At 42.9% G+C, this 13,928-nt stretch overlaps 1 protein-coding gene across 1 annotated transcript; it reads right to left on the bottom strand.

The window, feature by feature from the left end:
• Positions 1 to 1,194: 1,194 nt before the first annotated feature.
• Positions 1,195 to 3,661, bottom strand: LOC109748189 (uncharacterized). The gene is made up of 8 exons (XM_020307224.3): positions 3,367 to 3,661; positions 2,894 to 3,056; positions 2,588 to 2,795; positions 2,431 to 2,495; positions 2,262 to 2,333; positions 1,965 to 2,095; positions 1,704 to 1,815; positions 1,195 to 1,592 (listed from the first exon to the last, which is right to left on the bottom strand). Exons 2-8 carry the CDS (start codon positions 3,017 to 3,019, stop codon positions 1,551 to 1,553), a joined length of 756 nt encoding a protein of 251 aa, XP_020162813.1. The 5' UTR covers positions 3,020 to 3,056; positions 3,367 to 3,661; the 3' UTR covers positions 1,195 to 1,550.
• Between the last annotated feature and the right edge of the window lie 10,267 nt (positions 3,662 to 13,928).

Below are 13,928 nucleotides of genomic sequence, written 5' to 3'. Positions count from 1 at the left end.
TGTTCTTGGGACAGTCTGGATACTTGTTACGCTCAGTGCAGACATCACTAGATATTTTATTTTTGCTAGTTTAAGTTTTGAAACATTCTGGCATTTTGTAATGCTGGCAATGCGGTATCTACAGTTAAGAATGCAAATGCAGCAGTACATATTTGATGAAACCTCTCATCTCATTTGTTTTTCATATGGAAGGAGCAATTACCCTTTTTTTTCTGTTTAATTAACACTTGGTTGAAAGGCTGCATATGGTTCTTTAGCTGTTTACTACATATACAGTGTGCTTGGATTCCTGCCATTTTCTACATATATTGCTGATCCTTGGCAGTTGGGGTGTGTAACAATCAACCCCCCTCTCATGGTTATTTTGTTTATCATCCATTTGCTGATCTACAGATAGTTTCAGTCTTCAGATGCAGAACACCAAAGCTGATTAAATTGTAGGCCATAATTCATTGCAGTCCTCATGTTTGCCGTAGCACCTCCTTTCAAAGTCACTCGCCGACAAGTGGCCCATCTCTCCATGATCCCCACCGTCTTTCTTTTTCTGTGGTTCAAAAAATGTAGCTTTATTGTAGTTTTGCCATAGCAACCCTGCTTTGCCCAGTAGATCTGTGATTAACCTTTGGTTAATATTTTGCCAAGTCAAACTGGATTTTCATGGAGCATGTGACAGACTGTGTTATCGTCGACCTAAGTTTGACTCCAATGGCGGAGTCTGTGCACGGCATGGACGATCTCGACCATCTCATCACCCATGAAGTCTCAGAGAGCGGGCCGTTAGTGCCTGGAACATGTGACAAACCACATTAGCGCCAACCTAAGTTTGACTACTCCGAGAGTTATGATTGATGGGAAATCGCCATGAGATTATTACAAGTTATTCTTTTTCTTTCCGATATCTTGTTTCGCTGTCTGGAACACTGTGGTGATTGTATATTTATGAAACCTTCGGTACCTGAGAGAGTGAGTTGGCTTGGATAGCAGTTCAACACCATATTATTAACTTAACCTACAATGACATGCTGTGGTTGTTATTTGTGCTGCTGGAACAGTCTCTGCTTATCTTAGACTGATGAAACATTCAGATATCTTTGTTATGATCATGTTTGACTTGAGTTGCCTGTCATCATAAGTAGTATCATATCCAAGAGAGGTGTACCATCACAGCACCCAATAGCAGGTACAAACATGACAAGGACAGGAAAAGGTTGATGTATATATATAAGCTTCTGAACCATCAGGACACTTGCACATGCCAAAAATTACAGTGGGGTAGACACCCTTTGGGACAGTGAACTTAAACTAAAAATCTGTTTTTTTTTCTTTCTTTTCTTTACCTTTGACAGTGAAATCCAACTAAATATCTGCTTTTGAACTTAAACTAAAACTATGTTTTTTTTCTTCCTTTTCCTTCTTTTTTGACAGTGAAATCCAACTAAGTATCTGCTTTTTTTTCCTTCTTTTTTTGTACTGAATGAGTCGACGTGGCAAGCGAGCGGCGCGAAGACGTGTCACCGCCTTGCGAGCTTCAATTGGCTGCTGATGACATGCTAGGAGGGCCCAAACACTTCATACTTGCAAACTGGGCAGGTCTGTTTCACAAACAGTTGAGCACATATCAGCAACTGCACTTTTGCACAAAGCCATGACTTTTCTCTAACCTTCGGCAAAAGGTGAAAAAAGAAGCAATTTTTAACTCTCACCCTGTTGATCTTGAGCCAACTGCTAATGCAACTTGCATGGTAATTATGTTTGCAGGGCAAGGTTATGATGTTCTCCCGGTTTCTGAAAGCTGACAGGCACACAGTACAAGTGCTGCATCCATTGGTTGAAATAACAGAGAGATTCATCAGTGACAAAGAGAGATTTACTGCCAAAAGATTTAACTAATTTCCAGCAATACACTAGTGATTAATTATCATCAGTAAGGATTTCATATTTGATCGAGAAGGTTGTGGACTCACTCATCATGGTTTGTCTTCCTTGAGAAGAACCCTGATCCTGACCTGTACTTCCATGGCACCAAGTATGACAGGAGCTCATCAGATAAACCTCTGCTCTCATTCCCCACTGATTCCACCAGTTCCTGCCTTTCCTGGATTATTTTGCAGAAAAAAGGGACTGGAATAATCAGCAATCAAAATTTCTGACAAAACAACCAACCGCGGCGTGCTATTTATTGACAAAGAAATCTCGCGTTCCAAACGGGGCCTTTACAGGTAACAGAAAAAGAAACTGTGGGACATTCATTGAAGACAAACCTCATATGTCATGTTGTCCGGATCAACATCGTCGTCGGTGTCGTCGTTGTCATCATCATCCTGCCTAGCAGCCTGCAAACCGGCCTCAGAATTTTTAGTTTGATGCAAGCTGCAGATAACTAGCTTAACAAGCAAGCAACTACAAATATCGGTTCGTGTAATAAATCACCTCCTCTTCGTCGCCGCGATCATCATCGTCATCGGTGTCGGATGGGGAAGGCACACAGCTTATATCTGAATTTAAGCCACACAAGACACCAATATATCAGATGATGATCAGCAAACATCATGTGCCTTGGCTGAACTGAATCAAAAGCATCGCGTACCGTCTTGTTCGTCGTTGTTGGGAGGCGTGTTCACATCCAGATCCTCCATCTCCTGCAGCATCCTGGCGTATTTGAGGTCGGCCGCGATCTGTTCATCTGAAGTTCCTGAGGTTTCTGCTGCTGTGCCTCTGCTGCTCTCTCCATGACAGCAATGCATGCTCCAAGATGCACCAGGGGCCCCTGTGCCGAAGGATTGGTGCAGGCCCTCCTAAGAAAACAAATCTGAACTGTTACTTTTGAAAAAAAAAGGTTTCAGTTGACCAAAGAATTTTCCTTGAAAAGTGCAGATGCTAATATGAAGCGTACCTGGTGTTGAAGGACATCACCGATCACATACTCGAGGAAGTCATCGTGGTTCGCATCGTCGCCGGCGGTGCTGCTGTAGTGCACGGTGATCCTCCGGAAGGCGCCAGGCGGCCCGACGGTGGCCATGGCCGCCGGCGTCAGGCAGCAACCACCGGTTAGTTACCTACAACAACCTCCAGTGTTAGTTGGGATCAAAGATAGTTTCTGATTAAGAAGCAGGTTCATTCCAACCTCCTTGATGGAGCATGACAATTCTGCTTCCAAAAAAGGAAAGAAAAAGAATTCTCTGTCTCTTTCTTTAGAACAAGCAAAAGAAGTAGCAGTAATAATTTACGAGGAGGATTTTTTTGTTTGGAAGATCGACAAAGGCGCGGAGCGGAATCGAAGCGCAGAGCTCCGTTGCGATGAAGAGGAGAAAAGGGGGGAAGGAGGAAGAATCATGAACAGGAGGATTGATTGGAAGAGATGCTTACTTTTTCTCCGTTTCTTCAGAGCCTGATGATGATCTCCCTTTCCTGCTCTTCTCCTCTCTTCTCTTCTCTTCTCCCAGCTGAGCTCTCACCTTCTCAAGGTTGGATGGTTGGGTGCTTTGTTAATGAGGGTGGGTGGTTGGTTAGCTCCCTCCAAAGTGCTTACTTATATATACGCGGACCGCCTGCTCTCGCCGTCTCTGTTTTTTCTAGAAAAAAGAGCTGTAGAGGAGGCCCCGCCCGGTATACAAATTTAAGAACAAATTATAAATATATGCGCGGGAAATGTACAAAATGTGTAGAGGGAGAAAGAGACTAGGCCTAAAGATAATCCTCCTGTCTCTGTTCACTGCATGCCCCAACTGAACTAACTGTTGATGAGCTTTCATCTCAGATTTTATGATCTGCCTTTATTTTCTTCCTCCTTCCTTTCTTTTTACCTTTACATATGTTAACCACATTATTTTTTACCTGTACATATGCACTAGGAACTCCTGGTATTTCCCATCAATGAAAAAACTAGTTATAGATTAACACATGTATTAGGTCAGAAAGAGATCTGACTTAGGCCTGAAGATATCCTGTCCCTATCCTTCACAGGTGGCAAGCAAAAGGTTCACTGCATACTCCAACTGAACTAAATTATAGTGTTCAACTCAGGATTGTCTTGTTGATCAGTTGTTATGTGTGATAATTGTGCTTAAGGTTATACCAGTTCCAGTTGTGAACAGCTGCATGATCACAACTGGCTTGTCCTGACCTCACCTCGATGACTTGGCACAGCTGCGTCATCAGGCGGGTCGTCGACGTTGCTGTTCGTTGCAGCACCGGCGTCGACTCCAAAGTCTCCTCTCCTGACCGTAATGATCATCATCCACCACATGTTGCTTGATTTTGAGGCTTTATTATTTGTTTAGTTTAGCGGTAGTTGTGGCTCCTGTGGTTGTTAACTAGACGCGTCACATGGGGCTGAATTCAGACAGAGATTTTATGCTCTTGGGATCATAATAAAAACCGCCTGTAGCTTCCTTGAAATTGCAAAATATTACTGGCAATAATGCAGACATCCCTCTGAATCTAGGAGCATGTTCATGGACCTGCATCTAACAGCATATTTTATCCTCTTGTATGAGACAGTATAGAACAACACCGTAATATACGGTTCCTAATTAGTACATGATTAGTTAGCTCCATCCAGGCCATGTGCAAACACACTTGGTTAAGAAGTTTGCTATGTTCAATGCTGATCTGCCACTGGGTGCTACAAGTGTGTGAAGAATCTTGACAGGTTCAAACCAGACACTGACATGATAATTAACACACATGATTAGGTAGCTATCCCTTTCGTGGCCCCTCCCTCGCCCAATCAGCACCGGTCTTATGTGACTAAGAGCACCGACCACGCAACCGATTTCGACATCTCGTGTCAAAGAAATCTTTGCGGGACAGATTTTCTGAGTAGTGTTGATCTCAACTTCTCAAGTGTCGACACCGGAAGATTGGGTGCCAAGAAAAATGGCAAGGACTTGGGGCTCAGGGTCAACAGTTAAGTAATGGTGATGAGTGTTGGAGGATGCCAATCTGATTCAGCTTTGCGCCTAATACAAGTGGAAGGAGGCAAGATGTGTGAGATCATAGCTAACTGCTGATGTGCATAGCCTGGTATTATATGGGCAGTGAGGATGTCAAGCTGATTCAGCTTCTTGTGTTCCTAGTTCAAGCTGAGAGAAAGCATGCAAGATCTGTGAGATCATGGGTAATGGCTGATGTATATACTACTATCATGAGGATGTCAAGCTGATTCAGCTTCTTGTGTTCCTAATTCAAGGTCTTTTTAGTGGTTTTCCAAATTCAAGTTGAGAGAAGCAAGATCTATGAGATCATAGCTGATGACTGATGTATGTGGCCTACGATTATAAATGTGGACAGTAAGATGTCATTCTCCTCTCATAAAAACCAGTGGCCTCCAAGTCTTCCCCTTATCCCCTTTGTCCTCAACTTACCATCAACACAGCCTATCTGATCTGGATCGATCTGCTTTTAAATGGCAGGTAATTAAGTAGACAACATTATCCCAGTGTTTATAGAGGAAGAACAGAACTTCTCTTAGTGGCAGAGGCAAAAATGAAAAGTAAATCTTGAAGTACGGAGATTCATTCGAGGAAAGTCGGACCCTGAAGTACGAGCGCGACGTGCCACATCGAGCGCCTTGCGATTCGATGGCTCGATTCGTCATGTGAAAATGACTTGGATGGAATTTGTTCTTTGCAGTCACTTTTGCCTATCTATCTATCCATCCATCCATCTATCTGAATCCTCAGCATTGACCAGCGTGCTGCTCCAGCTGGTTCTGGACTGTGCCCTGTCTGTGTACAGTCAGTTCATTTTCAGTTGCTTATCATGCCGGCCTTGTTTTCAAGTGTCGATTTCGCCATTTTGAGGATGAAATGAAATGCACCTTTCTTGGGATGAACTTATCTTTGCTTGCGATCTTCCTGGTGGTCCAGATTCATCCAGCAGCTCGGCTCGTCTGCTTTCTTCTTCCTCTCGCTCCTTGTTGTCTCCGCTCGTCGTTTTCGATCGCGTCGTCCCCGTGCCCGGATCAGGTGCACCATGTGACATTATCGGCCACAGTGAACGCCTCCTAGCCAAACCAAGTGTGTGTGTGGCTAACAAAGATCGCCGCCCAGGCCTAGATCTCGACATCCCGTGTCGATTTCGACGTCGAGCAAATCTCCGTGGCCGTCTCATGAGAATGAGAAGATTGGCTGGGTGCCAAGAAAAGGCCGAAGACTTGGGGCCTAGGGTCAACTGACAGCAGTGTCATCTCTTCGGTGTTTTTCCTCTTCTTTTGAAATGGTCATATCTTCAGCAGCGGTCATTAAAACGCAGGTCCCTCACACCGGCCATTTTGAATTGAACAGATGCCAACAAATAATCCCATCATGGCCCTTTTCTGGTAACAAAGTAAAAAAAAAAGGATACACTTGTGTATTACCGTCACCCGTCGGAGATTGTGAGTGTGGCGAGTTACATCGATCAAGTCACTTTTGCTTGTCTGAACTGTGAAAATGACCTTGGATGAACCCTCTGCATTGACCAGTGTGCTCCTGAATATGGACCGTGTACTGTCCGTGCACACTCAGTTTTAACCGTTCGAGGATGAAAAACCTTCCTTGGCATGCATCCCTGCCTGGTGGTCTTCCTTCTTCTTCCTCTCGCTCTTGTCTCCGCCGTCGTTTTCGCGTCGTTTCCGTGTCCGGGTCAGGTGTACCATCTCCCAACTGGCTCCAGCGAGCGCCCCCTAACCATGTGTGGCACCGGCCATGCCAGATCTCGACATCCTACGTCGATCTCGACGTCGAGCAAATCTCTGTGGCCGTCTCATGAGAATGAGAAGATTGGTTGGGTGCCAAGAAAAGGCCGAATAATTGGGGTCCAGGGTCAACCAACCGAGTGATGGAGCATGCCAGGTTGATTCATTCAGCTCATTGTGGCGTGTCCCTAGTTCATTCAGGTTGACAGGGACAAGACGTTGCAGGGCTACTATTTCGTGTCAGTTGGTGGAGATAATTACCATTTGTAGCTTTGTACGCCCATAATTAGGCAGGGCTCCTGCCCAGTCACCTAGAGAAAGTAGCACACGGGGAGAGTTTTGTCCTTAAATTTTGATATATCTACCTTTTTTTGGAGCTGGGTTTTAGCTAAACTTGGCTCTGTTTTCAGGACATGAGATTGGAACTTGCTCGGGTTGATCTATAACTTGGCTCTTTTCTCTATTTTTCAGGACACTGAACACCCTGCTCCTAGTTCTGGACCGTGCCCTGTCTGTGCACAATCAAGTTTATGTTCTTCTTTCTTTTGAGGTACAGTCAAGTTTATGTTCAGTTATTTATCATGACAGTCTTCTCAGGAGGTGCCGATTTAAGGTGAAAATGAGCTGAATGGAACTTGTTCCTCACGGGTCACTTCTGCCTATCTATCTATCTATCTACTCCTTCCGTTTCAAATTAGATGACCCAACTTTATACTAACTTTAGTACAGAGTTGGATCATCTATTTTGGAACGGAGGGAGTATCTATCTATCTATCTGAATCCTCAGCATGTAGCTCGTCTTCTTTCTTCCTCCTCTCGGCGCTCCGCCGTCGTTTTCGCGTCGTCCTCGTGTCCGGATCAGGTGTTCCACCTCCCAACTGGCTCCAGTGAACTCCCCATGTGTGTGTGTTTGTGTGGCTAAGAAAGATCACCGTCCACGCTAGGTCCGGACGTCTTGAGCAAAGTCTTTGTGGCCGTCTGTTGGGGAGATTGGTTGGGTGCCTGCCAAGGAAAAGGCCAAAGACTCTTGGGGTCCAGGTACAACCAACTGAGTGACGAGCTGATTGGATTGATTCAGCTCATTGTGGTGTGTCCCTAATTCAATTATTAATTTTGAGAGGAACAAAACGTTGTACTGCTGTTTCGTGTCAGGTGTTGGAGATAACTACCGTTTGCGTCTGCCATGTGACGATAATCAGGTACTACTCCTGCCCTGCCCACTCACCTGGAGAAAACAGTCCATTGTTTGCCTATTTTGAGCTGGTTTTAGGATAACTTGGCTCTGTTTTGCAGGACATGAGATGGTAACTTTCTCAGGTTGATCTATCTATCTAGTAGTATATGTCTCAGATCTCGAATTATTAGTACTAGTTGTTTATTCACTGCCTGTCTCAACTCATCACTCCCAACAGTTGACCAGAGTCCTTCCAGAGTGTCCTGGCTGAACATGCCTTCACACCGTAGGCAGACCAGACAGCGACGGCTTTTGATGTCTAGACATATACTAATTATGTACTGCAGATTACAGAACCCTTTCCTCATCAGCCCAAGTTACATGTGCAGTTGAGTGTACGGCTCAAGCATATGTGATGGCTGATGTATGTGTGTGGCCTACTAATTATGTACAGCGAGAAAAACAGTTCTTCCGCGTGGCACCTCACATCACCGTTGCTCGAGGTCGAGGTTGAGTGCGTTGAAAATAGAAATAATCGCCGGAGCTTTAGCAAAGTGCACAAAAATTACCCTTTGCGTGGCTAAGAAGGGAAAGATCACCGGCCACGCTGAGTCTTTGTGGCCGGCCGTCTTTGGAGAAGATTGCGTGCCACGGGAGAGGCCAAGGATTTGGGGTCAAGTCAAGCAACCGAGCAGTGGATGACGCCAAGCTGATTCAGCCCATTGTGTTCTTATATTAATTCAGGTTGACACATTCCCCCCTACTTTTTTTGTGTTAGTTGGTGGGGATAGATAATTACAGTCTCAAGTAAGTCGGATTCCTACGTGATGTGAAAATCACCCGAATGGAATTTCTTCTTCTTCCCAGCCTTATTCTCCTTAACTTCCTATTTTTAGATGCCAAGTGGATGGCATTATCCCAGCGTGGTCGTACATAAATCAAGTTGAGGACACGGGATGCCAGCTTCTATGTTTGATATATGCTGACTCAGGTTTGAAATATTTTTCAGGAGTCTCCCTACAGCTACTCTAATCCAGTTCTAATCTGGTCTCAGGAGATACGGCTGTCCAATCCACGGAAAATGCTTAGTGGGACCGACATGTCAACTCGGTGGGACCGATGTAATTAGGGTTAGGGCATAACGTAATCTCGGTGAGACCGATTACACAAACTCGGTGAGACCGATTTTGGTAATAGCCAAACAGAGAGTTGGTCAGGCAAACTCGGTGGGACCGATTCGCTCATCTCGGTTGGACCGAAACGTTACGAAAAGGAAACAGAGAGTTTGCATTGCAATCTCGGTGGGACCGATCGCTCATCTCGGCTTGACCGAAACGTTACGAAGGGAAACAGTGAGTTTGCAATCTCATCTCGGTGAGACCGAGATCCCTATCGGTGAGACCGAATTGATTAGGGTTTCTGGCAGTGGCTATGTCAATTGAACTCGGTGGCTCCGGATGGAAAGATTCGGTGGGGCCGAGTTGGACTTTTTGGTTTAGGACATATGTGGATATGAGAAAGTAGTGGAGGGTTTTGGAGCATATCACTAAGCATTTTGAGCAAGATCCTCATTAAGCAACAACTTATCCCTTCTTAATAGTATTGGCTTTTCCTATAGACTCAATGTGATCTTGGATCACTAAAATAGAAAATGTAGAGTCTTGTGCTTTGAGCTTGAGCCAATCCTTTGTACTTAGCATTTTGAAGGGTCCACTTTCTAATCCATGCCATGCCAAACATTAAGCTTTCCTGAAATATTTATCTTGGAATAGCATTAGCTCAATGAGCTATATGTTGTTAGGAATTACCAAAACCATCCAAGGATAGTTGCACTTTTAACAGTCAGTTAATGTTCGGTTTAACCATTCGATGATGAAATGCACCTTTCGTGCGATGCGTCTTTGTCTGCATTCGCCTGGTGGTCACTCCAGATTCATCTGGCAGCTCGCCTTCTTTCTTCTTCCTCTCCATGCTCCTGTACTGTTTCTGCCGTCGTTTTTCGCGTCATCCGGATCAGGCATGCCATCTCCCAACTGCCCCCGTAACCATGTGCGGCTAAGAGAGATCACCGGCCACGCTAGATCTCGACATCTTTGTGGCCGTTTCACGAGGAGAGGAGATTAATTGGGTGCCAAGGAAAGGCCAAAACCAACCAACCGAATGATGGAGGGCCCTCAGCTCATTGTGTCCCTAATTCATTCAGGTTGACGTTGGGCTGCTGTTTTGTGTCAGTTGGTGGAGATAATTACCATTTGTTGTGGTTTGTAGTACATACAACCATAACTACGCAGGGCTCCTGCCAAGTTAGTCACCTAGAAAAAAATAGCCAACAGAGAATCCATTTGTTGTTCTTCCCAGCCTTCTTCTCCTTAGCTTCCTGATATATATCTGCCTGTTCAGAGCTGGTTTTAGCTTAACTTGGCTCTGTTTTTAGATGCCAAGTGGACTGCATTATCCAGTTTAGCTTGGCTCTATTTTTAGCTTAACTTGGTTCCGTTCCCAGCATGGTTGTACATAAATCAAGTTCAGGACATGGGATGACAGCTTCTATGTTTGATATATGATGACTCAGATTGATATATTCTTTAGGAGTCCCCCTCCAGCTACTCTAATCTAGTTCCAATCTGGTCTCAGTAGATACTGCTGTCCAATCCACGGAAAACGCGCACCTGGTTGGCATCTCTTCAGTGGTCATCAAACACAGGGCCCTCCCTCGCACCGGCCATTTTGCAATAAGTGCCAACAGATAATCCAATTGCAACTTAAAAAAAACAATCCTTTTGTTACCTTTTCCTAACAAAGAAGGCAAAAAGAGATACACTTGATTCCAGTGGCGCGAGCAGAAGTAACAATTCCAGATCACCACAAGTAGGGAAACACACTTTTGCACTATGTGGCCTACTATTATGGACAGTGAGATGTCATTCTCTCAAATATAAAACCAGGATGTTCTAATTAAGTCTGATCCGGTTTTTACCAAGCCCTTCTGAATGGCAAGTTAGTAGATAATAACAGCATCCCAGTATATGTAGAGGCAGAACAGAACTTCTCTTAGTTACACAAGCAAAATAGTAGTACTAAATCATATCCTGAAGCAGGTAAATACACTTTAGAGGTATCGTCGACGTCACTCGTCGGAGCAGGTCGCATCGAGTGTCTTATGATTCAACAGTTGGATTCCTAACTGTGAAAACGACCTGAATGGGAGGAATTGTTCTCCACGGTCATTTACCCATCTATCTGAATCCTCAACTTTGACCAGCGTGCTCCTGGTGCTGGACTCAGTGGACAGTGCCCTCTACCGTTCTGAATATATCTTCCTTACCATTCCCGCGCTAGTTCTTCGGCATGGTAGTACAAATAGATAACTGAGGCTGAGGTTGAGTGCGCTGGGGAAGAAAGACACGGCTGCCAAAGTTATAGCAGGTGCACAAAAATTAGCCATGCGTTGCGTGGCTAAGAAGGGAAAGATCACCGGCCAAATCTGTGTGGCCGTCTTCTGAGAAGATTGCGTGGCGCGCGCGAATGAGGACAAAGAGTTGGGGTCAAGTCAAGCAACCGAGCAATGGAGGGCGTCAAGCTGATTCATTACACTGTCTTCTTAATTTAGGTTGACGGGGACAACACATTGTACCTTCTTTTTTGTGTTAGTTGGTGGGGATAGGTAATTACCGTATGTGCGTCCATGATTAGATCATACGCCCGGGTTAGGCAGGGCAACTGCCAGCTACCTAGGGTGAATAGATGTTGACGGAGATGATGGCTTCTTCTCCTTCGCCTTGGCTTTCTATCTGCCTGTTTGGACAAGGTTTTAGCTGCTCTGTTCTTCAGGACACGAGATGGTAACTTCCTCATCGAGCATACTTCGGAAAATGAACCCCTAATTGCATAAGTACAAAAGCCATCACTTTCAAATTCAAATTTCGTAGCAAAGGTGGGAACAAAGTTATGGCTGTGTGCATCACTTGATGCAGAGGCCCAGGGTAATTCTCCTTTTTGAAAAAATTGATGGCAACAAAGCTAGTGGAAGCACTATTCATAGGAGAGAAGCCCGCCCCACGGGAACACACGAACAATCAGTGGCCTACGGCAAAAGGACCATGATTTAGCCCAGTGAAGCCAGTGTGAGAGAGATCCCATACCCGCGCATGATTCACTCGCTAGGGCTATGCCTCACTAGCTCCTCACCTCAAGTGAGCCGTAGGGTGGGCTGGCCCAATAACATGGAACCTTACATCGGTCTTGACCTGTTTGGTCAGGTTCCATGCGGTTTTTTTCCTTTGCTTGTGTTTTTTCTTTACGGTTTTCATTGGTTTCTCTATCATTTTTTTCTTTCTACTTTTATCCCTTTTCTCTGTCTTTTCATTTGTTTGTTTTTCCACTTCTTTTCATTTTTTCTTTATTTTTCAATACATGTCTACTTTTTTACATGCGTTTTAAAATTTTCATATACACATGTAATTTTTTTATGCATGTTTAATATTTTTCAAATACATGATGAAGATTTTTTTGAATACATCTTAAAAGGTTTCCAAATACTTGTTGAACATTTTTCAATGGTATGATTTTTAAAAAAAATTACGAGCACATTATCTAAACATTTTTTCATAATGTCACAAACATATTTTCTAATTGTGTGAACATTTTTTTTAAGAATTTCATAAACATTTTATGAATGGTATGATACATTTTCTTACATTATGCAAACATTTAATTTACACTTTATAATCGTTTTTAAAAACATTACAACATTTCTTCTAAAATGCTTGAACATTTTTTTAAACGCAAGACACATTTTTTACGGAACAGACATATTTAATAATATTTTTGACACTGCATTAACATTATTAAATTCATGATGAACATTTTAACTTTTCTATAATTTAAATATGTTTTGAAATATATGTATTTAAAATATTTTTAAAATATAAAGAAAAGTGAAAAAATAAAAGAAAACGAATGAATGGGAAGCAATGAAGAAGGAACGAAGGAGAAATAAAAGAAAATAACAAACAAAGCTACTGGTCCGGCCGAATAGGAGCGACACGAGGCGTCCGTGCAGCGAGACAAAGGTGGCTGCCTATATCTTGCATTCAGCGAGAGGAGAGGAAGTCTCGCTGAAGGCTTGCTCTATATTGGATCGGGCCATCGTGCTGCTGACAATAGGCCGAAGGCCATATTCGAAGTTTTTTACTTTTAAGTTTTCTTTTACTTTATTTATATTTCCAGATATGATATTTAAAAAAAATACTTTACATTTAACAATGTTAATATAGCATTTAAAAAAACTAATGTGTATAATAAAAATATTTCTCATGTATATAAAAATGTATAGAAATAAATACAACATAAAATATGTATAGAGAAAAATGTAGACCATGTATTTAAAAGATGTTCATTTGAAAATAAAATGTTGAACATGTGTTCAAAAAATGTTGAACTGATATATATATGAAGGCATAATGCACAAGTGTGTAAATTTTCATGACAAAATTTGTTGAAATGAGGGCTGCGAAAAAAACAAATCTAGGGCTTTTTAACACATGATGTTATTCATCCTCCTAGACCATGATTTTGTCTTTTTTATACAGGTCGCATTTCAACGTATTTCATCCTGAAATTTTACACACATACACCTCAAATCCTTATTTACTTGTACAAAATCCAAAAATCCGGCCTCCATGAAGGCCGAGATCCAAAACGCCCTTTTCACCGGGACTGCTATATCTAAACATATAGTACTTAAATACCATTAGATACTACCTCCTTTCTGGCTTAGAAGGCTCAAGTGTATCCCTATGTTCATGATTTAACCAATGTAATACAAGTTTTATATCACAAAAATTACATCATTAGAAACTACAAATGTTCTATTTTCTAATGGTATACTTTTCAAAGCCAAATTGTAAGTATATGTAGATAAAGATAGTCGCTCTCTACTTTCTCATTAAATATGATTGTTTTTTTATACAAGACTAAGATAGGTAGCACTACTTCTATGATACTCCCTCCGTTCCTAAATATAAGTCTTTCTAGTGGTTCCACTAGATGGACTACATACGGAGCAAATTGAAT

The sequence above is a fragment of the Aegilops tauschii genome, chromosome 7 (assembly GCF_002575655.3).
Source record: "Aegilops tauschii subsp. strangulata cultivar AL8/78 chromosome 7, Aet v6.0, whole genome shotgun sequence".
Classification (NCBI taxonomy): Eukaryota; Viridiplantae; Streptophyta; class Magnoliopsida; order Poales; family Poaceae; genus Aegilops; species Aegilops tauschii.
Note: the sequence above shows the minus strand (reverse complement) of the source record. Positions and strands in the feature narration are given on the sequence as shown.

What these genes read in the sequence shown, in the direction of transcription:
- LOC109748189 (XM_020307224.3), bottom strand. Translation starts at nt 3,019, where the DNA reads ATGGCCACCGTCGGGCCGCCTGGCGCCTTCCGGAGGATCACCGTGCAC. An exon ending in CAACAACGACGAACAAGACG is followed by an intron (nt 2,496 to 2,587) that starts GTACGCGATGCT and finishes GCTTAAATTCAG; the next exon opens with ATATAAGCTGTGTGCCTTCC. An exon ending in GTTGGCTCAAGATCAACAGG is followed by an intron (nt 1,593 to 1,703) that starts GTGAGAGTTAAA and finishes TTTGTGAAACAG; the next exon opens with ACCTGCCCAGTTTGCAAGTA.